We start from the raw sequence: 24,942 nt of genomic DNA, 5'->3' as shown, positions 1-24,942 counted from the left end.
CCCAACAGGTCATGCTTTCAGGATTTCTCTAAGATGAAACAGCTGTGGTAATTACAAAGGCAGTAAAACTGATCAAATCACCTGTGCAACATAATGGAAAGCCCGAAAACATGACCTGTTGGGGCGCCTTGAGGACTGGAGTTGAGAAACAATGATCTAAAGCAATGGTCATCAACTCTGTCCTCAGGGCCCACTAACAGGCCAGGTTTTATGTATTACCTTGGGGAGATGCAGACTAGAATACGGCAATCACTGAGCAGCAAATGATATCACCTGTGATGTATTTCAGTTATCTTGTAAACCTGGCCTGTTAGTGGGCCCTGAGGAAAGGGTTGATGGCCACCGATTTAAAGCATTAATTAAATCATTTTCATATTCTCAACTAGAGCTTAGGAAATTGGAAAAACAAGAAAAAACGGATAAAAAAACCTCCTGCCTTTACAACCACTTTAAAGAAATGTAAAGAATGCAGATTATTTGTGAAGTGTGAAGATTGCAGCTTTTCTCTTTTTGTCCTCTTTCATGTATTTGGTCCCTTTACTCTAGTGAATAAATATGAAAAATGCCTAATTTCTAATTAGTAATCATCCTTTTTATTATTTGTTTAGCTTCAGTTTAGTCGGAGTGTTACATGAGTCAGTTCATGTTAATGTTTTTTTGGGAAACTTTAATTAAATAGACTTTGTTCTTGGCACTGGTAGATTGTGGAAAAGTACTGGCTGCTTAAACTCAATTTTATTAAACAGCCAAGCCAAAAATCAGATGTCTAGAGTATAAAGTATTGTAAGCCTATTAGTTTGGAGCCTATTGTGAGCCACAAATTATTTACTTACTAAGGACTTTAATAAAGCTCTATAGATTCATTTACATAGATGTTGAGTGTGTTGACCTCCATAGCTTGTTTCGCTTCTTGTGAGGAAAACTAAAAACCTATATTCTTTATTCCTAGTTGGCCTTTAGTGCAGTTTCAGATCCACAGATCCGTGCGATTTGCACCACTAATTTCATGGCGGCATGTGACTTAATTTAAGTCTATGCAAGTCGCAATGAAATTGGGAAAGAAAAAGTCTTTACAACATGAGTCGCGGCAGTTTGAACCGCTCAGTTTCCGACAATGGGGTGCGACTTGAGACTGTCAAAACGAATGACAAATCGCACCGGTGTGAACAAGGGCTTAAGGGAGAAGTCCTGCCTGGGCTTGTTTTGCTGGGCTTCTCCTACGGGTCGCAATTCATTTTGCTCTCCTGTGACCCGTTTTCAGCAGAGAGCAGTCTGGGATCCACTCTCTGTGGACGTCACACAGATCAGTCCAGGCACCAACTTATCCCGACTTGGAGTCTGGATCGGCCAGGTGCCTGGACTGATGGCTATCTCAGCCTCTCAGTGAGCTGCTGAGACAGCAGCTCCCTGCCCCTCCACAGCTCAGCACTCCAGTGAGTGTGGAGGAGCAGAGCAGGAGAGCTGCTGATTGACAGTCAGCAGCGCTCCGCTCGGGGAGCTGAGAGAACCGAGCCATCGCGTTCGGTGTCTCGGTTCTCGATGCCGGGGGACAGATGCAGCATCGGACCGATGCTGCATAAACTTAGAGAAGTATGAATGGGTAAAAAAAAAAAGCCAAACCCATACTTCTCTTTTAAGCTAAATGCTGGATAGCCATTAGTAATTTTTGTAACTAATTTACAGCAGAACAAACTGACTGACGCCAATGTTATTTTGCAACCTTCATAAAATATGCATAAACAGGCACTATAGAAAAAAACATAAAATACACACGTGCAAGATAATGCAATGAAAATTATGTATAACTGTGTCTTCAATGCTATTTGATGCATGTGAAAGTGCAGCTTGATATAAATAATTTTTGTTGTGTGTTTTACTTTACCAACTTGATTTATATGTATAGTTTTTGATTTACTGTGCCTTGAAAAAGTATTCAAACCCATTTTTCCACATTTTGTCATGTTACAACCAAAAACGTAAATGTATTTTATTGGAATTTTATGTGATGGACCAACACCAGGTGGCACATAATTGTGAAGTGGATGGAAAATTATAAAGGTTTTCAAAATTTGTTACAAATAAATAAGTGCAAAGTGTGGCGTGCATATTTTTGCCAATTTTTCTTAGTAAAATATCTGTCAGATTGGATGGAGAGTGTATGTGAACAGCAATTTTCAAGTCTTGCCACAGATTCTTAATTGTGTTTTAAGTCTGGACTATGACTGTGCCATTCTAACACATGAATATGCTTTGATCTAAACCATTCCATTGTAGCTCTGGCTGTATGTTGAGGGTTGTTGTCCTGTAGGAAGGTGAGCCTCTGCCCCTAAGTCTTTTTCAGACTTGAACAGGTTTTCTTCTAAGATTGCTCTGTTTTTGGCTCCATCCATCTTCCCATAAACTCTTACCAGCTACCCTGTCCCTGCTGAAGAAAAGCATCCCTACAACATGATGCTGCCATCACTATGTTTCACGGTTGGGATGGTGTGTTCATGGTGCAGTATTTGTTTTCGATCCACACATCGTTTTGCTTTTAGGGCAAAAAAGTTCAACTTTGGTCTCTTCTAACTGGAGCACCTTCTTCCACATGTTTGCTGTGTCCCCCACATGGCTTCTCGCAAACTGCAAATAGGACTCCTTATGGATTTTTTTTCAACAATGGCTTTTCTTCTTGCCACTCTTCCATAAAGGCCAGATTAATGGCGTGCACAACTAATAGTTGTCCCGTGGACACATTCTCCCCCCTGAGCTGTGGATCTCTGCAGCTCCATTAGAGTTACCATGGACCTCTTGGCTGCTTCTTGGATTAATGCTCTCCTTGACTGGCCTGTCCGTTTAGTTGGACGGCCATGTCATGGTAGGTTTGTAGTTGTGCCAATGTGCCATAATCTTCCCATTTTTAGATGATGGATTGAACAGTGCTTCGTGAGATGTTCAAAGCCTGGGATATTTTTTTTCTAATGTAAACCCTTCTTTAAACTTCTAGTGGTATGTTTTTTTTTTTTGTTTTTTACAATTTAACTTTTGAAATATTTATAAATTTATTTTTATTTTTTTAAATTCTAGATATATATATTTACATTTTTATTATCCCTGTGGGGGGGGGGGGGCGGTGGCACTTTGGTGAGCTATCAGAGGTCTAAACAGACCCCTGATGCATCCCCTTTGAGACAGGGAAAGGGGCTGAGGATAGAGCTTCCCCAATCCCTTTCTCTGCAGCCTCAGCTGCACTGAAGATGAATGGACAGGAGACAGAGGCTCCTCTCTATTCATAAACTGAAGCATGTAAACACAGTGCCGTTGCTGTCAGTGACTCTGTGCATTCGGAAAAGGAAGGAGCTGGTAAATTAATTATACATTTACTGGCTCCTTCCTCCGCTCTCCATTCTGAAAGATCCAGGTCATGGGGGAGCCGGAGGAGGACACGGAGAGCCGGGGAGGAAGCAGGGAGACCCTGAGGATGACAGAGGGGGAGCTGGAGGATGAAACCTATTGGGACCAGGAGGAGGACACGGGGAGCATCTGGGGGTGATTGGTGCTGCAGTGGGGGCAGTTACAAGCACCAATCTCCCGGACAGCCACGGGAAGAGGAGGAGAAGCGGCTATCAGAAAAGCATTACAGGAAGATCTGTGCTTGTAACTCCACCGCACAAAGCATCTCTGAGGCTGCCCAAGTATCGGGTCATTTGCATTTGCATTTGCATGAGTACAAGTACTCTTGCAAATGCTCAGTATCTGCACCGATACTAGTATTGGTATCGTTGCAATGCTAGCTATTACTAGTTTCCACTGCTGGCACGTATGTCACCACTACATTGCGTACAAGCCAGCAGGAGGAACCACCGTGACTGCCAGAAGGAAGTCGAGGGCCATCAAGTATTCGAGTCATCTGACAGTCAAATACTGGCAGTGTTTGGGGAGTGGAGAAGCGGTTGCTTTTCAATACACAGGCAATCTCAAAAGGTACTTATCTTTATGATTCTTTAACAGGTGGGGTAATAGATACAAAGTGAAAGGGGCTCTTGAAGACTGGATGCAGCATAAGTGAGGATTTTTCCTTTCTCCCTTTTTATGGTGTATCTAAAAATGAATCGTACATTATGGGACAGAGGATGAGTATTCAGGTGCATTGGGTTATGCCTCTGTCTTCAGGAGATTGCACATAGGCAAAATAAAGATATATAAGGACAGCCCAGTAAATTCCCTCCTAGTCCCTGTATGCAACATTTTTTTGCTAGTGTTCTAGGAGAACTGACCTCTTCTCTGATAGAAGGAAAAACCTTTTCTTCCTTTTAACAAAGAGTTTATCAAGAAGAAGAATGTAATGCGTCTTTGGCACCGATTTCTCCTGACAACTCTTACCTAGGTACTTGTGTGTGGCTGAATCAACATGTTGTGCTTTAAACATCCAGGGCCATGGTGGAACCCTGTCCGTGATGTAAGAAGCGTACATCAGCAATCGGGAAGGAACAAGAAGTCTTGCAGCTCAAAGTAAACTGGATCTGATTCTGGATTGGGAAGAACAATACAGCCCTGACCACTGTGCACATTACGAGTATTTCACCAAACTGAGCAGGTTTGTCGCCACTCCATCCCATCTGGTGACTCTGTGAGATCAGTGCAGCATATCCCACGCATTGCTTCCTGTAAAGTCCCTTCCTTGCCTGCATCGCAGGATTGGAGGTCATCCCTGTGATTCTCATTGCTTTAAACTGGCCCAGGAGGACATGGTACCTGGACTTGATCAGGCTCCAGCCGAATTGCCTATGGGTCCACCCAGATCATCTCTCCCAAGGGCTGGTTGGCCACCTTGCTTCTCCCTAGCTTTAATGCTTGGCTATTCAAGTCTGATAGGCCCTCATCCTTCAGGACCTGGACGTCATCTCTATGCTCTTGAAAGCTAGGAAATTACTTCTTGCAGAGTCTACCATTGCACTTGGAAAGCATGTTTCTCTTAGTGCTAACCAAAGAACTTTGATCAAATCCTGTCCTTTTTTTTCAGTCTGGTTTGGGATCAGCGTTTGTCCTTGAGTACCATCAAGGGTTAAATCTTGGCTTGTTGAAGACCTTTGTACAGGCTGCTGCTAGATTGTTCCCCCTGTACATTCCCCTGTGATCCTGTGGGAACTCAGCTTGGTTCTTTTGTGTTCTTCTAAGACCGCCATTCTAACCAATTGGAGAAATTCTTCCGTCTGCACTTGCTAGGTTGCTTTTTTCGTGGTCATCACTTTGGCAAGGCAAGTTGGAGACCTTAAAGTGGTAGTAAACTCTAGAAGACAGCCCGGTGCAATTGTCTTCTAGGTGGATGCAACACCGGTCCCCTGCCAGCTCGAAAGCTGAGAACCGAGCAAACCCTGCCGATCACTACCTGAGCAGAGAGCTGGTGACTGCTGGACTGTTGAGGGGGCAGAAGCGGCCGGCTCAGGCTCTCAAGTGTCAACTTTGCTCACCAAAACATGAAGCCCAAGAAACCACTGCACTGTCATTTCCTTTTTTTTTTTTTCTTGTTTCGAAGCTTTCTTTCAGGTCCTGCAAACTTGCCAGAAAAGTTTTTAGATCATCTTTTTGAACATTAATCACTTTATATAATAAAGTATTTTGAGCTTCAGACTTCAGAGCACTAACCTTGCAACTTTGTTTTGGTTTTTCAGGTAACAAAGTGCGAGAGGCAGGTGATGAAGCCATTGTACGACAGATATAGGCTGTTCAAGCAAATCCTATATCGAGCAAATACCATACCAGTCATTGTAAGTCAAGTTCTGTTTGTAGATGCTGTGCAGCCATTGCACTCAGACTTCTAATCATTTCTAGCATTTGTTTTACGTTGCTATTTCTGTAATGGAAATTGAGCTTGGCATTGTTGCTATTTAATATGTGCATAGAAAAATATATACTTGATTCCATTGCTGCAGCACAGCTCGCTGGTAAACATTTTAAGTGGGCACTCATTCCTGGTTTTGAGGTCAGTAGGCAGGACAAGTTATCATATCTCATGTGTACATGGCACTCATAAAATATGTGGTCATACTTGTCTCTATGGAAATCCTTCCAGTCAATCACTTTCAAAAGAGCTGTTTACAAATTCTGCGTAATTCAGTTGTTTGTCAGTGCTGACCAAACGTGACTGGACACTTTGCACAGCTTCAAATCAGATTTTAGCAAGATAACCTAGCTCCTTCACACAGAAGTATTTGAAATGGTTATCACCAGTTTAACACCTTGTATTTGATAAAGAGACACTGTCACCTGTGGAAGTCATAGCCCATGCCCCACCCTGCACTCCTATGCTCCCTCACCACCTTCAGGCGTCCGCCCTGGGTAACATCTTAAGGGCAAGTGGTGTCAGAGTGATCCAGGTGGATGAAGTTTCTGTGCTGCCCAGGTGAGAATGTTGAGGCCCGGTAATTGACTGCTCGGCACTGCCTTATGTGGAAAGGTCACATGTGTCGCCCCCCTTAAATTTCCAGAAACCTTGCTCTTTTTGGGGGTAAATGCTCCAAAAGGATGCAGATTGGCAAGTATAACCTGCTCTGGAGGTTGGTCTATCAGGAGGCTTTTTTACTTTGCCTTGAAAGGGCAAATAAACCGTGTCTCTTTAAATACCTGTAATATATTTTATATAGCTTCCAATTTTCTAATAGTCCTCTAGTAACCCTTACAAAGAGCACCTCACCGTTACTTTGCTTCTGGTATTGCTGTTGCTGGTAAAGTCAGTTTGAAGTTGCTGATGTTTGGTGCCGGAGATTGTCATGATTTCCTAAACTAAACTTACAAACAAAAACATTACCAAAAAATGTTATTTTTTTTTGATAACTGCAAGGAATATTTTGCCTATGTTCCTTGAATAGTTAGAGTGCAGCTGCTTCATTCTTTCTGCATTGCTGTCAGTGGTGTGATAGGACTAAAATATTTGGGATACCTAGAGATTAAAATTCCCTTATTCTAATAGCTTATTGCATTGCTTTTCCATGGGATTATTCTGGTGTAGGTTTATAATTTGTTATTATAATTCTGCATATTTTGGCACTAGACTGAGACCACACCATAGGCACACAAATTTACAGATAAATTTTATACTTATAGATGTTCATATAACTGGAGGTCTTTCATAAAGCAGTGATATGACCGCCTTAAATTATAAAAATAAAAAATGAATATATTGCATATTTATAAAGCACATCAAAGTGTTCAGCACTTTGCCAGCTATGGGACTTTGATGTCAGCTGAGCACTTTTTTTTTTTAATTTATTTATATTTTATAGAAGAGCAGATAAATCAGTTTTACAGGAGAGTCAAATGATGTGTTTTAGTCAGTCATGTGACCAGCTTTTCCCCCACTCATGTTAGGAAGGTGAGAACTCCATGGGACACTTCAGGCTCAACACTGCAGCTTGCTTTTTATTATCAGGCTCTAAAATGCAGGCTGATATTACATTATGGTATATAGCTGAGAGGTGGTGACAGTGATATGCACTCTACCATAAATGCCTCATCTGTTGCACACAAAAAAATATAAAAAAAAAATATTATATATATATATATATATATATATATATATATATATATATATATATATATATATCTATATCTATATATATCATATGAAGTAATGCGTTAAGAGGCACACAGACTGGGTTTAGGGGTTGAAGTGAAGTGTGTAAAAATGCTTGCTGGAGTGACTAGAGAGATCTTTTCTGTTCGAAAGAGAATTCCCTGGTGAACACGGGTTCTTTTACAAATGAGCACTTTACTCTGCACTAGGCACACCTCATATGCTGCTGTTTTTCATGTTTTTGTGATTCAGAAATGGCCACTCGTACCCAAAATATTGAAACCGTCTATTTTGGGTAGACTCTGGTGGCTTGAAGCACACTGACTTCTTAAAATGAACCTAGCAGGATTGAAATATTGAAATCACAAGTCTGGGGTGCTGTCCTCCTTGTCCTTCCTTCATTATTCAAGTCACTGGCTTGAAACAAGCATGCCCATTGCAGGTGTTTGAGCCCTCACCAGCAGTCGCTTGTTCTGGGTCAGTGACCAAGGAATGCTGGGGATGGCCACACCCCATAATTTCAGCAATGACATCTCCAGTGTTTCTTTTCTGACTTGTTTGCTATAAATCTCCTAGAGACTTCAGAAGTGGGAACATTGGACCTTTATGTTCATGCCCACCCATCTGCCATCCTTTCTGTCTATCCTCTTTTCTCTCCTATCCACTCCCATTCTCCCCCTTTGCCCTGATCTCCCCTCACTTTGCCTTCTCTCCTCTTCCTCTGATCACAACTGCAAAAACACAACAGAAATTTGGAGTAGGCTGAGGGCAATAGAAGGTTCTTTTTGAGTTAGGAATGCAAACTTAAAATTTTTTTTTTTTTGTACCAGAATTTAGTGGCACTTTAGTTGTAACACAAAGAAAAGCAGTCACTGCCAGTGCTCAGAGGTCCTCCACACTGGGATGGGACTAAAAGACAGGTCCATAAACACCTGAAATTCTTGGTGGATGCAGCCCTCCTCAGATAGGGGGATCCAATATGAGACTACAAAAAGAACAGACAGGGAGGCTTCACTCTGAGGAAGGGGGGTGCACCCCCGAAATTCAATAGTAGGGTGTTTTAGAAGTACACATATCCTGCACTGGCCTCTTCTGGTTTACATGTTTATGTACGTTTGTGAGTATCCATTTCTTATCAGGTTTATATCTTACAATACATTTTTGGTAATGCGCTAGGTGCTTGTGCCTTCCTGTCTGCTCTTTTGTGTAGTTTCACTTTAATTGTATACATAGTTAACCCAAGGCAGTGCTATGGTGGCACCGTGTGTATGTTTTCTAGAATTGCTTGAATAATTTGTGAGTTATTTTTATCTTTTATGCCTGTTAAAAATTTACAGCATTTTCTTTATTAATTAGCATGTTAAGGCTGCATTCACACTTGAGCGTTTTTCAGCTCATAAAATGTCTGAAAAAATGCCTGAAAAACTCCCAACGAGAAAAATCCCATTAATTTCAATGGCACCTGTTCACATCTGAGCGCTTTTCTCACCTGAAGCAAAACACCTGAAGAACGTCCTAAGCTCAAAAAAAGAACTACACCTTTGGGGCAGATTACAGTTTTTTTTTTTGCTTTTTTACATTGGTGACCTCCACAACATCGCGCCAATCTGAAATGCTCAGGGGTGAATGCAGCCTATGTGGTGTTGCGTTCTTCCTTTCCTCTTAAATTGAACAATAAAATATTTGTGCAAATGTCTAAAATAGGACCCATGTCCATAGTAGCCATTTAATCCTTTTGAAAGGAACAAACTGTAGAAGCACTTGAAGAATGTGAACTACACATTCGTTTGCTCTGACAGAAGCTTTGATGAGTGACATTGAAAAAGGCCGTTTGGCACAATCCTAATGACCTCCTTGATGTCAGGTTATTATTTGGATTGAACTTTCAGTCGCTCAAGAACTATGGAATATAGTTTAAAGTGATTGTAAGGGTTTTTTTTTTAATTTATTTTTTATCACAAACCTATCATACTTAACTCCACTGTGCAGCTCATTTTGCAGAGTGGCCCCAAACCTCATCTTCTGGGGTCCCCCAGTGGCTCTCGCAGCTCCTCCCCACATCAGATAACCCCTTCAGGAGAGCATGTCTCCTAGCGGGTTATCTTGCGGGCGTGTTCCCAAGTCCAGCACAGACACGAATTCCAGACTCTACCCTGCCCCCCATGTCATTGGATTTGATTGACAGCAGCGGGAGCCAATGGCTGCGTTGCTATCGATCTATAGTGAACCCCGGGCAGAGGGAAAAGGCTTCCCTGCCGGGTCAAGTTCCAGGGCTCAGGTAAGTAAAATGAGGGGCTGGGGGGTCAGTCACTGCCAGGTGTTTTTTCACCTTAATGCATAAGGATATATTAAGGCAAAAAAACACAAAGGTTTACAACCTTCTTAAGAGTAAATCCTGAATTTACTGTTTTTTTTGGGGGGGTTTTTTTATGGACGTTTCGTGGACCAGTGACGATAACTAAAGCAGGAGGTAGTTGAAGTCATAGGAAATACAGCAGCATCCAAAATTTTTTTTTTTTTTTTTTTTTTAAAGAGGATATGATTATTTTGAATACAAACCCACCCACCATTTGTTTTGGTATTACAAAGTGTACCCCATGGGCTTTACTTTCATAAGTCTAAGTAGTGGTCTGCTATGAAATACACTTGCCAGTCAGAGATAAATTTGGCTGCGATAAGTTTATGGAAGTTTATTTTGTCAAAATGTGTATTTAAATAGAGCATTACTGCAAGTTTTATTTTGGCAAGGTATAAAATAAAGTTATGTACTGATAAAACTTTGTGTATAACCTACTTTTTAATGTTACCTATGCCCACTGCACATGAACCTAAATTTTTTTTAGACGCTGGCTTCTAATACTAGTTCGTCCTCTCTGAGGCTTTAGAATACTCTGCATAGTGTTTCTGCCATTCCTGATTGGCACTGTAGATGCTATAGTTGTTAAGTTCGGGATGTTTGATAGACAGGGATTTCTGGTGTAACATACTTGTTAACACTCATCACAGGGATCCCCCTCGAGCAAGCGGAGAAGTCCTTTGCTGCAGCCAATAATCGAGGGTGAAACCGCATCCTTCTTCAAGGAGGTAAACCTAAGACTTCAGCTGCTAATGACAAATAACTGCTAAATCTGCATCAAAACCCCACCAAGCAATCAACCCCCTTAATACTGAGTGTGTCCTTGTAATCGGTGCCTTGATTCCTTGTGGTGCTTCTCGAAAATCAATAGCTGCTTGATTCCAGCCAGTTGTCGAGCTTCCATACATGCCCATTGCTCTGATTGCGTTGACTTTTGTGTTCAGAGTTTGGGATGAATTTCACAGCTTCTTGCTTTTATTTTCTATGATTTTGCTTCCTACTTTGTTTATCTTGCACTTATTTTTGCTGAACTGTATGATTTACTCACTGCTTTAAATCTTAGTGGTTTAGAAGAAAAAAAAATTTCCTTCCAGGCCGCTTCATTATCGTATGATTGTCTTATATGTGTTCATCAAAAATGTTTTTGTTTAAATGGTATGTTGTATGCATGCTGGCCTTACCTGGATCACTCCTCCCTCCGCCCCCCCCTTTTTTTTTTTATTAAAGGAACCGCCAAAATGTTTAGGCGTAGCCAGGTAGCAAATGTACCAAATTAGTCGCATCTACAAAAAAATGTTTAATGCCACTAGAAGTACTGTGGTCCCTGGCTACTTATAGGAAATGTCTGGTTTTATATTGTATTAACAGGGTTCTGTGTTCTCATTAGTATGTCCATCCCTTGGTTTGGATGGTACTTTTTAAAGAACTTAATCACAGTTTTGTGAAGAAATTTGTACACCCCTTAGAACTATTTGAACAGGCAAAAATTAGATCTCGAGTTAAAGTGGGTGTAAAAGCATATCCCTATATAGTATGTACTTATCAGAAGTGATTAGTGCTCTTACTTGAGATGTGTTTTCCCCAACACAAAGAGAATAAAGGTGGCAGGGTAGGGACCTCCAGCAGACTGACTGCCTCGGCTCTGTTCCTGTCTGTTGTGTGACCGGTGATGTGTTCCTTCCCTTCCACACTGAGCTCTGCAAAGTGTAACTTCAGCTCTACGCCCCCTTCTTTCTGACAGCTCAGACAAGCTTTAGAAATCCTGTGTTTCAACAGCTGCAGATAAACAGGTACAACTTATGTAGGAGGATTTGTTTCATCTGTGGATCGCCTGTATGATGTCACTACTTCAGTGGGTATATGTAAGGGTTTTCAACTACTTTAAATATGCCTACAGGTAGAGATAATATACGTAAACATAGGACACATAAAAGTGTCATGGTGCATTCATTTTCATAATTTTAATGAACAAAAATGCAGATTCTTCATATGGAAGAAGTATATCTCTACGTTAACCACCACTCTAAACTCATGAATGTTGTGTTCCAGATTAAGTGCCAATGATTGGAACCTCCTGAAGGGAGTATGTGGGTAGAGCCTTTCTTATTTAACCCTTAGACATCTAGGGTCTGGTGTTCTCTGCTGTTGACGTGAGAGGTACAATCATGCCAAGATCAGTGGATCTCTCTACTGCCCACAGAAAGGTTGTAGATGCTTAGTAGTCCGGCAAGGGATTTACTGTATAGAAAATAATGTACAAGTAGATTTCAAACTGCTACTAGAATGTCCAGGACTGACTGCACAGTGGAGGAAATATTAGGCTTTTGGGTTGCTTCAGGTTGCCTGGGCAGCTTGCAGTTATCAAGTCAACTATACATTCTGCATCATATAAGTGTTCCTAATGAGAATGTGCCGCCATCTGTCCAAAAGTTTAAGGTGAACCAGAAATAAATCTTTCAACACAACAAGCAAACTATCAAATACACCAAGGAATAGCTTGAAAGAAGAAATAGAGGGTTATGGACTGCCCTAGTCAAAGTCATGGTTTGATTTTGAAACGGGCAATTCCTGCAAGGAAAACCCACAAACATCCTTCAACTAATGGAATTTTGTTTGAAGTCCTCAAAAAAAAAAAAAATAATAATCAGTTGCACCAATATTAGAGACTGGGTAGAAGTGTAATAAATACTTATAAGAAGTTGTTTCTGCTTCAGAGAACAATACCAGTTTTTGATGCCAAGGGCATAGTTGGGTTTCCCACAGTATATCGTTACATCTGATTTTGTTGAGTAGATTGAAAAGGTATAAGATCTAATGTTTGCTTGTTCAAATGGGTAAAAAAAAAAAAGTTAATCTTTTCCATGGTGTACTTTTTTTTTTTTTTTCAGTCAGATGCAGATGTATGGGATCACTTCCTTAAAGAGACGCTGTTGCCAGACCACTTATTTCAATAAAAATCTTTCCACAAGACTCTGTCTCTGTCAGACTCTGAGCTGTCATTCAAGTGAAACGCTATAGCAGTGGTCTCCAAACTGTGGCCCTTTTGCTTGCCTTTATCTATTTCTTGGGGCACTATTCCTCCCACTGACTTTAAAAATGGGACATAATTCCTCTCACTGACATCAATGATGGGGCACTATTGCTCCCACTGACATCAGTGAGGGGGCATTATTCCTTACCCCTAATACCAACAATGGAGCACCCTTCCTCCTAATTAACTCCAATAATGGGGCTCCAATCCTCTCAATTTAATAACAAACAACGAAGCATTATTTCTCTGATGCCAAAAATAAGTCATTATTCACTCCCACTTACGCCAGGACATTTTCTACTCCCAATGGTCACAATCCCCCCCCGCCCAAATTCTGAAGGACAGTAAATTGGCCATTTAGAAAGTTTGGAGACCCCTGTGCTATAGTATTATCTTTGATTCTCCCCCTGCAGCTTCATAAAAGTTTATGTAAGGGGATTGGTGGAGGAACTGGGCCCACATAGAGAGTATTTAGATGACATTCCCAGACATGGAGATGGCAGATTCGGCTGTGCTAAGGAATTAGCACTTTCTGGAGTAGTCAGTGTTTCTAGCATGTTCACAGGCACATTATAAGTGGTTAAAAAGAAAACAATAATAATTTATGAACAGGAAAAACACTACAGGTAAACATAAAATACTTGAGTTGTGTAATTTTCCATGCTAATCATGGGGTCTCTTTCAGCAGCAGATCAACAAAGTCAAGACTGTTATTCCTGTGGGTTACTTTTTTATACTAGATATTCATTAATAAATGTTCGTTAATAACGCCTTGCATTTTATTCCATTTTGCGGCCATGATTTTGACGAGATTTCAGGGAATGCCTGTGTAAACTTGAGGTCTATGGACCTCAACTCGCATCAAAGTCAAACTAAAGTAGTAGAGGGACTACTTTGAAGTCAGTGCGACTTGAAGTCGCACAGATATATATTATCATTCTGAATCGTGGCGTGTGACTTGTCATGCAACTCTGATGTCCAAAGTCACAGGAAAAGTTGCACAAGTGTGAAAGGGGCCTTACGATGTATGCTTTTTAAGCTGGGAGAAGCCACGATAATGGTTATCGCTGCTTACCCCTTCCGTGGAGTAGTTTATGAAGCTGCAATGAGAAGCAGAAGAGGGCATTCCCGGCTTCTCATTGTAGCACAGTAGGAACTGGCCATGCAAGTAAATACCAAAGGCCAGTTTAATAAGTTGCAATAAAAGCATCTAAACCCGACCATTACTGTAAAATATCTACTCCCCTGCTTCGCTACCAAAAAGACACTGCTGTAATGTGAAAGAGTAGAGGAATTATGGCCTGTGCTCCCCTGTCACCTCTTCCAGACACAGTACAATGTATATACACTGTGGACTGGACCAGTAAAATCTATAGATTCTCAGATCTGCCCTAACAGTTCTCTGCCCACTATTGTATCCTGACAGTCGGTACTTCCAGTGGTCAGGATACTGAAACAGTGACTGCATCTGCTTGGTTGCAGTCACTGTTCCACCAACTTTATTCCAACTGGCTCAATTTCAACTGAATCAGTCACAATTTTAGATGAGAAAAACTCAGAGTAGGGAAGTGCCAATTTTAATAAATATGCTTTTCCCTGGGAAATTTTATATGGGGTGAATAGCCGTTAACATGAAGGCACACTAGATTGCCCCTTAATAAATATACACCTATGTAGTCTAAGAAGCCCAGGGGAAAAAAAAAAAAAGATTATTAATCAGGTTGGCCAGCCACAAAATCTCCAAAGAACTAGTTGTGTTCATGGCTGCAAATCCAAATCTAGATGTAGAACATGGTGAGGGTATTTAGACACCAATATCCTAGGGGGGGAGGGGAGAAGGGTCAGAAATAGTACTAGAAGTAGTTGCCTTCATGGTTATTTTTGCAGTAAGACACCAGACAGAAAAGTGCTTTTTGGCTAAAAAAAAAACAGCATTTTCCTGCATCTGTTTTGCATCGGAATAAAAAAAAGTTTTCAGGTAATATTGAGGATACTATAAATATGCTGCAAAACCATGATACAGCTTTCATCAACAACTGAATAATTATTCAGTTAATTAGAAATTAGTACAATTCTTGCTACAGTTTCCTTTTTTTTTTTTTTTTTCTTTTATATTTTGCAGGCTTGACATGTCTAGTTTTCATCTTCATCTCACGTTACAAAGATAAAGTTTAGTAAACAAAATACACATTTAATAGATAATTTTAACCCGTGTTGATAGCTCTAGTTTCCCGTGTCAAGAAGGTTACAGTTATCGAGGAGAAAAGATCTTATCAAGCTAGAGGTTTAGAAATGGGTTAAAGACTTTTAATGTTTTTTTTTTAAGTGCTGCAACACATTTGTTTTATGGCTTTTTCAACACAATTTCTCAAAAAAATAAAATAATTTTTGGCTTCTAACAAATTGTTTCACTAACAACTAGAGATTGTGGAAAAAAAATGGTTTGCAGTGAGCTATTGGTGTTCTGCTGCTTCTCCCCAAGTTTGCATTGACAGTTTCACTCGGTTGCAGGTTAATATAAAGCTTTGTTCTCTCCCCTGATGATTTTATCTATAGGAGGAAGAAGAAGGATCTGAAGATGACAGCAATGTGAACAATGATTATGCAGTAACTATGAAGCCAGGTTTCAGTGTACGAAGCTTCTTGGATCAACTTGAGGATGAAGCCGATGGTTTTGTGTCTCCAGTTGATGACCAAACACCATCGAAAAGTACTCAAGACCTCGGGCTGGGCAATCTTCACGCTGCATCTGTGTATGTTGGATTTTAAAACCTAATATTTTCCTCATTCTAAAAGTTAAGCAGATGCGAATGGGTGAAATTTTTCCTGACTCACAGGCCTCATCTGACCACCCTCAGGACAGCAAATATCTAAATGCTGCATGAAGCTGACCCTGCAGACTTTTGTTGGTGTCGAGGGTGTTTTTTGGTAGGGGAACAGTGTCTGCACTATTAGGGGAAGGGCAATCAGTATAAGCATTCATGTTTTTCCCAACCAACCAGCCCCTATAGACATTAAATTGTAACCAATATGTCTGTTATCAGCTGGATTGGGTGCCTCTTCTTGTGCCAGTGGGCTGGTTTAGACTACATTATGTTTTAGCAAAGGCAACGCTAAAATGCAGACCGAGACACATTAACCCTTAGAACAAGATGTACAATTGGAGCCAAGAGATGAGTGTTATTTCTGTTTCAATGTGTTTATTAAAGATTTATATTCAAAACTATAAAGCCCGGCAATATTAAGGTAGCAAAGTTGCATAGTAATCCCAGAACACAGGCGAAGAATAAATAGACCAGAAAAATACAGATGGTATATAACAGAAGTATGAAAGTGGGAAGCACAAACAGGTCCACAATAAGAACCCATTATATACCATGCCCGCTAGCAGGATACACCAGTGCAACCGCTAGGGACCCCCTTATTACATAACACCCATCCGTTTTTAACAAAAAAAAAAAACTCTCAATCTTTGATGGAGGGGGTACCATATCATTGCCCAACACAGATCAGTGTTATTTCCATGTTGTACAACTTACACCAGTCACCAGCTAGTATTCACTGGACAGTTACAGAACACAAGTGTACGTTTACCTGAGTTTAATTTTGGAATATGTTCTGCATACAGGACAGAACTTATAGAACAGCTACAAGAAGCAAGGGAAGAGAAAAAGAGGATCAGGAAGAAACTCAGAGATTTTGAAGAAAACTTCTTTAGGCAAAATGGAAGGTGAGTGAATTGGATGTAAGCAGGTCACTCAGCAGGCATTTTATTTTGAGAATTTATTGCTGGTACAATGCATTCACGTTGCCACTTGAACAACCTGTCCATGCCATTTTGTGTTCTGAACAGACATCATGTTAATTCTAATTAGTGTCTCTGTACTGTTTGCTTTTCTCTGCAGTGTGTAAGCTTGAGGGTTGTGTTTTTCATGTCACTAAAAAACTGTAGGGCTGTTTTCTATGTCAGGTTTTGTTATATTACTTCTCCTTCCAGTGATTTAATTGTCCAGCCCCAGTAATAAGAATGCCACAAGCTATCGGAACGTGTCAAAAAATACTATGACTCTCTCCTGGCACCAAGTTTAAAGTATGTGAAAACACTATGAAATAATAAAGGAAATAACACGAAATGAGGTCCGAAATTGTTTCACGTGGTTTGTCATAGGCTTATTTATTATGTTGGATCTTTAACAGAACGCAGTACCTTATGGCCAAGAACCTTACCACAAGGGTTCCCGGGGGGGATGAGAAGCCAGTGTTTTTTTTTTTTTTTTTTTTCCAGCTGACTTCCATACACTCCTATCCAAAATATATGTTGGACTGTCCCTTCCATAAGTGGGAGGGGAAGCTCCATTAGCATTGCTGGTTGTCATACCAACGACCACCACAAGAGGGCGCCAGATTCCAGAAGGAAGCATAGGACCGCAGAAGGCCTCAAATACCAGCTGGCGGCAAGGTGACCCAACGCGATACCCCCCCAGCTGTGCTGCCCCAGGTGCCAGGTCGCTGATTCTAGTCGCAAATGCGACCTGGCACCCGGGGTTTGTCGAGCCCTGCTTTATTATTTTTTTGCAATAGAAGCCTGTAAAGCATTGCACCAGCAGATCGCTGATGCTATGCAGGTCTCCTGCACACTCTGTGTATCTGCTTGCCTGTACGGGTAAGCCGATACTCGCTGACATGAAGATTCCATGAACTACCAATGGTAGTTATTGAGAACTACAAGCCGGCAGCCATTAAGGATCCAAAAATATGTAACAGAATACATATTGGCCTAAATTTATGGCGAAATTAGGTTTCTTTTTTTTCTTTTTTTAAATCTGTTTAATAGCAGAAAGTAAGAGATGTGTATGTGTGTTTTTATTTATTTTTTCAAAATTGTTTATAGCGCAAAAAATAAAAAAACACAGCAATGATCAGATACCACCGAAAGAAAGCTCTGTTTGTATCCAAAAAAAGTATGCCTTTTTTCCTCAACAAAGGTTGCATTACCGCACGATTGTCTGTTAAAGTAATGCTGTGCCGTATTGCAAAAAATGGCCTGGTCATGAGTGGGGGGGGGGGGGGTAAATCTTCCAGAGGTTAAGTGGTTAACTACACAAGGCTAATGTGCAAATGTTATCACTATCCTGGAGTTCTTCTTTAATTTACACACCATGACAAAATTTCACACAGACACGGCTGGAAAAGTGTTTTTTTTTTCTTGTTTTGTTTTCTTTCATTGTCTGTTAGCAATTGTCATCAAGATGCGTGTGTGCCTGAAACCATACTGTGCTTTTCACATTAATTAACAAATATAGTTTTTTCAGTGTGGCATTCGAAATCCACTTTCAACTTTGTACTCGTCTTTTTTTTCTCTAGAAATGTTCAAAAGGAAGACCGCACTCCAATGGCAGAAGAGTACAGCGAGTATAAACATATGAAGGCCAAACTCCGGCTGTTGGAGGTCCTAATAAGCAAACGAGGCTCTTCACAAACAGTGTAACGAGTTGTCTGGAGTCATTTTCTTTTATCTGAGAATGTAAATCACTGAGACTGGATGGATCGCCCAGTGGTGCTCACCTGTCTGAATGTGTTGAACTTGGCCTATAAAGCAGACAATGCTATAATGGAAGCAGGCCGGTTTAAATTGCACAAGGTGGCATGAAGGATGTCATAATCTTTCCTGGCTAGTTGGGATAAAAGGCCCAGTACACGCCATATCAAAGGTACGAATTACATTAAAAACAATATCCAGCCATTGGACCTCAAATGAAAGGTGGGATCTGTAATCCAGTTCTTCTTTCTGCTACTTTAATGAACCAGGACTCCCAACTTCCTTGGTCATTGACCTCCCAGCGGTGATCTTACATTGGTTCAATTATACTGATTGCTTGTCCGAATGTGGAAGGTTTTGGACAAGAACCTGTGTTCTAAGTAAAGATCTAAAACTCTATATCTAGGACAAGTGAATACCTCATTTTAACACTACTTGGTTCTTTGTCAGTGACACTTGGCGTTATCTGTGGTATCTGATATTGAACAGCCTTGCAATGGATCTTTATAGAACCAGAACTTCATGTTGGAAAAGCAGCAGATGAAGAAGACTGAGAAAACAAAAGACATTCAAATGAGCAGTTTCTGATAACTAGCTCATGCCAACTGCTTTGGTATATAATAAACAGTTTTTACTGATCTTTTTCTACCAATCATGTCAGTTAATGGTATGACATAATGATTAATGTCTTTGGGGTTACTAGATCTGCCTGCCCCCTACCCTTTTTTCTGCAGCATGCACTTTCTTCTTTTTACTACAACTGTAATTTATGATGTTGCCTACATCTCCGATAAGACTACATGCTTTAATCCAACTTCTGTGATCCACCTGTAGAAATGTATTACAATGTATTTTCTTGTTCTCTTGCATTTCATGTGACCTTCTAAATCGCCAGGGCTCGATTAACCCACTCGGGGATACCAGCAGCTTTCTGCTTGAACTTTATTATTCAAGAACTTAACTACTCCAGTTCTGCCATCTTTAATCTTAACACTGTGGACTCTTTGTGTACCAAAAAAAAAAATGACCACTCCATACAAGACTTTACTATTTCATGAGAATGATCACAACTCATATTAAATTTGTTTGTATGGAAAAGTATTACAAAAAAAGTAAAGCTTGAGTACACATTTACTGAATTTTGAGAGTAGGGTAACCAACCATTTTTAAGGGTCTCATGCTAGAACTATGATATGATAATGGCCATCCTGATTTAACCAAATCACATATCATACAGTAGAAATGAGTCTACCTTTTGTGGTACAGCATTGGTTAAGAAGCTTCTGTTTTGAAGCATTTATACCTTTTACAGAAACTGTCTGCCATCTGTGTCACGTATAGTAATGGTACAGGAGCCTTTGTTTAATGGGGCAAAGTGCAATAACCCATACAAAAAGGTATTGGAGATAATGTTTCATTAGACTACAATAAACTGCTGAATCGGATTGCCGTGGGTTACAGCATACAGTTGTTGGTACTATGTCTTAAAATAAAGGCAGGCATGCATTAAAAAAGTACTTTAGCTACTCACTTTCCTTTCTAAGCTTGCCATTTAACTTGTTTCAAGATTTTTTTTTTTTTTCTAAACTTGAATACCATTTATGGGCACATTTGGAAAGCATAATTGATAAATCCCAAAACTACACCTAGCAGACAGCAAGTGAAGTCCTGTTCTGTATTGGTAATGTTGGCAGCACAGGGTATTGATCAGTTTTACGATCATGTAGCTAGCATTCTACTATGTTATGTACACTTTCAGTTGAAAACTTCTAATTGTCTTAACACTACAATGTTATAAATGCTTACTATTGCAAGCTCTACATTTTAACTACACAATTCTATACATTCAAGTCCCATATGGAACTACGAACAAATGTTAGTCATTTCACAAATTAAATTTTAATGAACTGTTTTGCATAGTTCTCGATATCTGAAACACCCCCCTCCCCTTTTCCCCCTGTAAAATAGTGAACATGCGTTGCATAGTATTTTTGGTGGTATGCTGTTTTTAAGAGTGGTAGCTTTATACAGTTTGTGAAGAAAGTATTGAATCTATTTTCTAGTATAAGCAGCAACTTTATAACTGAGCTTGTAGGAGTGGTGCATCCAGCCAGCTCCCAGTGATTGCCTTTATTATCACAATGAAATGTAGTAGGTCTCATGGACACAGATGCATGAGGCTATAAAATGTAAATTATGGGCACGTTTCCATGCCCGGGAGACACCACTGTTGCTTTCAGCCATAGATAGTAATTAATAGCTTTACAAGGGCATATACCGTACCTACATAAACACATGCATGGGTGTAAATCTCTGACTGTAGCTTGTGAAGCAATTTACATCCATGCAAGTGTTTAGGTAAGTACAGTGTATACCTGTGTACACACACTCATTACTATGGGTGTCTGTATACTGCATCTTTGTCTACCACGTGCGAAAATACGCTTGCAATTCATGCTGTAAGGCCAAATGCGCCTGTGTACATGAGCCCTTAGAGCGTGGCCTCTACACCATAACAATATATTTTTTGAAGTCTGTGAAGTACCAGAGCTGACGTTGGTGAATGATCCAAAGCTGGTTTCCCTAGTAACTGTTTGCAGTGCCTACAGATGCAGAGCTTTATAACCTGCTCACTACAAAATCATGGGAAGGGAATCAGTCTGCATCCCATTAAAGCAAATCATACAAGCAAATCATACAAGCATATCTGAGTCTGGAGACAAATGTTTCTCTTCACTATTTTCACAAAAAAAAATCAATAATTTTATTTTTATTTTTCCACTTTTCCACTTTTCTACACCATGAAAATGAGCAGCATGTTCATTTAATTGGATTTGCTGTTCTGCCATTTTTCAAGCCAACTCTTCCATTTCAATATAGTTTGGGGAGACAGGTTGGGTTTGCTTTTACTGAGCACAATGGAGGAATTTTAAACGAAGTCTCAGGTAGATGTCTTATCACTGTGCTTGAATCCATTTGGCTGTATACGTAGAAACACTAATCGGTGACCGACAATCTTAAAACACATGCTGTATGTAAGGTGTTTCTTTGCAGACATTGCTCACTGTGAAACACTTGTAGGGTTCATTTCTTGCAGTACAAATAGCCGTGATGATGTACAAATACGATAGTTGGGTTTCAGTTGAATTCTGAATGCTTGATATGGGTTATTGCACTTTGCACACTGTTTGCCTTGTTGAATAAGCTTAATTATTCTGTATATGCATATGTTGGTGAGGAATGATAATTGCACTTAATGTTTTCTAAAAGCAAGTGGCTTCTTATTCAAGTTTTTGTGGAGAAAAAAAAATAGAAACTCGGTATGCAAAAGAATATTTGCCATTTTTTTATGTCTAGAAGCTATTTTAAACCACTTGACTTATATTAATCCACTCTTAATCATCTCCTTTGGTTTCTTTTTTAGCACTCTAAATGTTATAAGGGTTTATACCAACAAAATGAGGCTCAGCATGCTAGAATAGAATGGTGTCAGTGATCCTAAAAATTCAGCCTTTGAGTGCTCTGGAAGGCTAGCACTAATGAACACTGTACACAGCAATCTTCCTTTAGGTTAGTGCTTTTGTTCTTGGGCCACCTTCATTCTTGACTATAGGTGGTCCTTAAACCAGAGATCCTTCACATAACCATCAAATGCTGCATTTGTCTGGTTTTTTTTTTAAGAATGTGGTTGGAACCATTGCCACAGGGCAGCTATTGGTACAGGAGACCAGACAGCATTGCTGTACTTGTAGCTTACGTTTTACAATCACTATTATTTTTCTACATTTTAAACCATGGGGCCAATCTTTACTGCACTGTCCCACTTTTCTCCTTAGACGTAAAATGTTAAAACGAGCAAAAAAAAAAAAACGTCAAGCCAATATGCAGCGTAGCAAAATGGGATTATATAGTTTATAAGTGTAAATGTGTATGCTCAGTGCTGTTCATTTGTGATCAGTGCTTCTAAGCATGTTTTTAAAGTGGCCAGACCAATATATGCCATATTGAAAGTGTATATGCACATACAGCAGTCACGTAATGGTATTCCTCTTTGCGCCTTCCAGACATACGGCACTGTAAACCTAGGAGTTAGGGAAATCTTTTTAATGCCCAGTTGACTGAGCATTGTTTTGTTTTGGCATACTTTTGCTGGTAACTGCAATATTTCAATTTGATGGTTTGGGGTGTTGAACGAAATGTTCAGTTACATCTGAATTGCTCAGCTCTTGTCCCAACATACCACTAACAATGCAGGTTTTCCAGCTATATCAAAGATAAAACAATTCAAGTACTAACACCACATTTGTGTTGCTAAGTTAGTCATCACACCTTGGTGCCACTCAAGAGTAGGAACTCGCTGAGCAGTTTATCTTAAAACCCACCTAATTAGACATTTATTTTCATAGTAACCATGCAGACTCAACCTACAGAAGACCATCGATGTTAGGGACCAGAGCTATTCTTGCTCTCTTGATCTGATGACCAAGGAACACACATAAATAGATAAATAGCAGGTAGTGCATAGATGCCTAGTAACAACTTGCAACTTTTGTTGTTTTTACTGTAGGTTCAAACCTGATTAGTTGATGGTGGCTAATATAAGCACTTTTTATTTCACAAAATGATAAATGAGGCCCACCCCAAAAATCTATACTAAACAGATTATTATTAATTTAACCTGCACACCTGTAAAAAAGGTATAAGGTCTGGTGAATGCATGTCAAGTCATGGGCAAACAATGTCAAGACAATTCGAGTCAGGGGCAAACTAAGGATTTGGTCAACAGAGGTCACGTAACATGGTACTTCTGATAATGTTTTAGCATGAAGGTTAGGTTGAGAGAACACACTACAAGGCGTTTAAATTTCATCCAAAGACTTATTGGCCTTAGCAAATGTTCTGTGATATCTATATCCTGTTATGTAATCACACGCCCACTATGTCATACTGTATAAACAGAGCTACATCTGACTGTATATTTATGCTTTGTAATATATGGGCAATGTGCTTGGTTATATATATGTATACAAATTAGTAGCAGAAACTGGTGATTTTAAAGCTTCAATTAAAAAAAAATACAAAACAGCCATTGACAATTCTGTATGTTGCACAACAATTGTACAATGCTCTTAACTATGTATGTTTTGGATCTTCGAGTTCCATGCTCCATAGTATTTTCAAGCTGTTTTGTATGGAATGGAGAGAGATGTCTTTTTTTGTATGTGTATCAGAAGGAGAACCAAGTGTACATTTTTGTATTTTGTATAAAAAAATAAAAGCTATTTTTGAATGCAACAAGTATGAATGTTTTTAAAGGTATGAGCAAATTGGTATCTATTTTGTAAAAGTAGAAGTATGATATAGGGTGGGGAGGAGATGGATTCTTTGTCAGGTGTATCTAATTGGGTCCCCCCATCAGGGATAATTCTCATCACATTTTGTCTCAAGGGCAGGAATCACCATTACAAAATGTTGAGGGAAATCTCCCTAAAGGGAACACAAACTGCAAACAGAGGGTGGCTACTGTTGGATTTTGCCCAAAAACTACAAAAACAGACTACACTCTGTAAAATCACCATTTACACCTTAGGCCACATCCCTCTGAGGACTGTGTCTTTGGAAACCGGCTACCTGAAATAAAGTACTATGGTGTGGTGATTTTCTTTCTCCAATATATGCCGTGCAGAATGGGCAAAGAGAACCAGCACCTGGTGCACAAGGAGGACCTGAGGAATTATTGAATAAAGCTTTGAGTGGTGCAGTTTTTGTGTGATTTCTAGCACAGAGGTTTCCAACCACTATAAATTAAAACCCAGATGTGAAATACAAACAAGGCATATACCTCTATAGTGTGTGCTTGTCTCAATTAAGTGAACTAAAATGTCATTTCTGTCTGCTGCCCCTTTCCTCTGCTATCAGCATGAATCACTTCTGACAATTTTTCCTGACACAAAAGGGGGAAATAGTGACAGGGGAGGGACCTCAATTCATTAGTTGCCAAGATTGATACGGTGCGTGGGCGCAAAGGTGCTAAAAAGCGGCCCTCCCCCCCCCCCACTGGGGAGAGCTCTAACGCAGACTCAGGCCCTGCTGAGGCTGGTGACCCCTGCTCTGTGGTTTCAGGTGACACTGACCAGGGCCGATCGGACAGTGAGGATGAGTTCTCGTCTGGGTCCGTGGGCGACAAAGCGATTGTTGGACCACTTATCACAGCTGTGCATGATACCCTGAAGATTCAGGAGCCAGCAGATCCCTCTGCTGATGTAGCGGTCCCTTTTGGGTCCCGTAAGCCAGCCATTCACCTAAGGTGTTCCGTATCTGACTTATTTTGACAAGTTAATTTACAAGGAATGGGGTCGACCACAACGGACCTTTTCGGTCCCCAAATACATGGTGCGTCGCCCCTTGAGGAGAGCCTTCTCAAAAAGTGGTCGGCTCCTCCGGTCGTGGATCCCCCAGTATCC

At 40.2% G+C, this 24,942-nt stretch overlaps 1 protein-coding gene across 8 annotated transcripts in view; it reads left to right on the top strand.

Moving 5' to 3' along the window:
- Nucleotides 1–23,776, top strand: part of FAM13A (family with sequence similarity 13 member A) — a 290,352-nt gene extending 266,576 nt beyond the window's left edge. For 7 of the 8 annotated variants that reach the window (XM_077476499.1, XM_077476498.1, XM_077476496.1 and 4 more), the window contains 5 exons: nt 5,652–5,747; nt 10,559–10,636; nt 15,496–15,692; nt 16,568–16,669; nt 18,304–23,776. In XM_077476499.1, coding sequence (XP_077332625.1) covers nt 5,652–5,747; nt 10,559–10,636; nt 15,496–15,692; nt 16,568–16,669; nt 18,304–18,427 — 597 coding nt within the window. In that variant the 3' untranslated portion in view covers nt 18,428–23,776. The remainder of the gene's footprint in view (nt 1–5,651; nt 5,748–10,558; nt 10,637–15,495; nt 15,693–16,567; nt 16,670–18,303) is intronic. The other variant, XM_077476500.1, reaches the window with a different exon arrangement.
- The last annotated feature ends 1,166 nt before the right edge of the window (nt 23,777–24,942 follow it).

This window comes from Lithobates pipiens, unplaced genomic scaffold (genome assembly GCF_037356315.1).
Source record: "Lithobates pipiens isolate NorthernLeopardFrog02 unplaced genomic scaffold, aLitPip1_a1.2 Scaffold_13, whole genome shotgun sequence".
In the NCBI taxonomy this organism is placed as follows: Eukaryota; Metazoa; Chordata; class Amphibia; order Anura; family Ranidae; genus Lithobates; species Lithobates pipiens.
The sequence above is the reverse complement of the archived record's forward strand: the minus strand, read 5'-3'. Positions and strand labels throughout refer to the sequence as shown.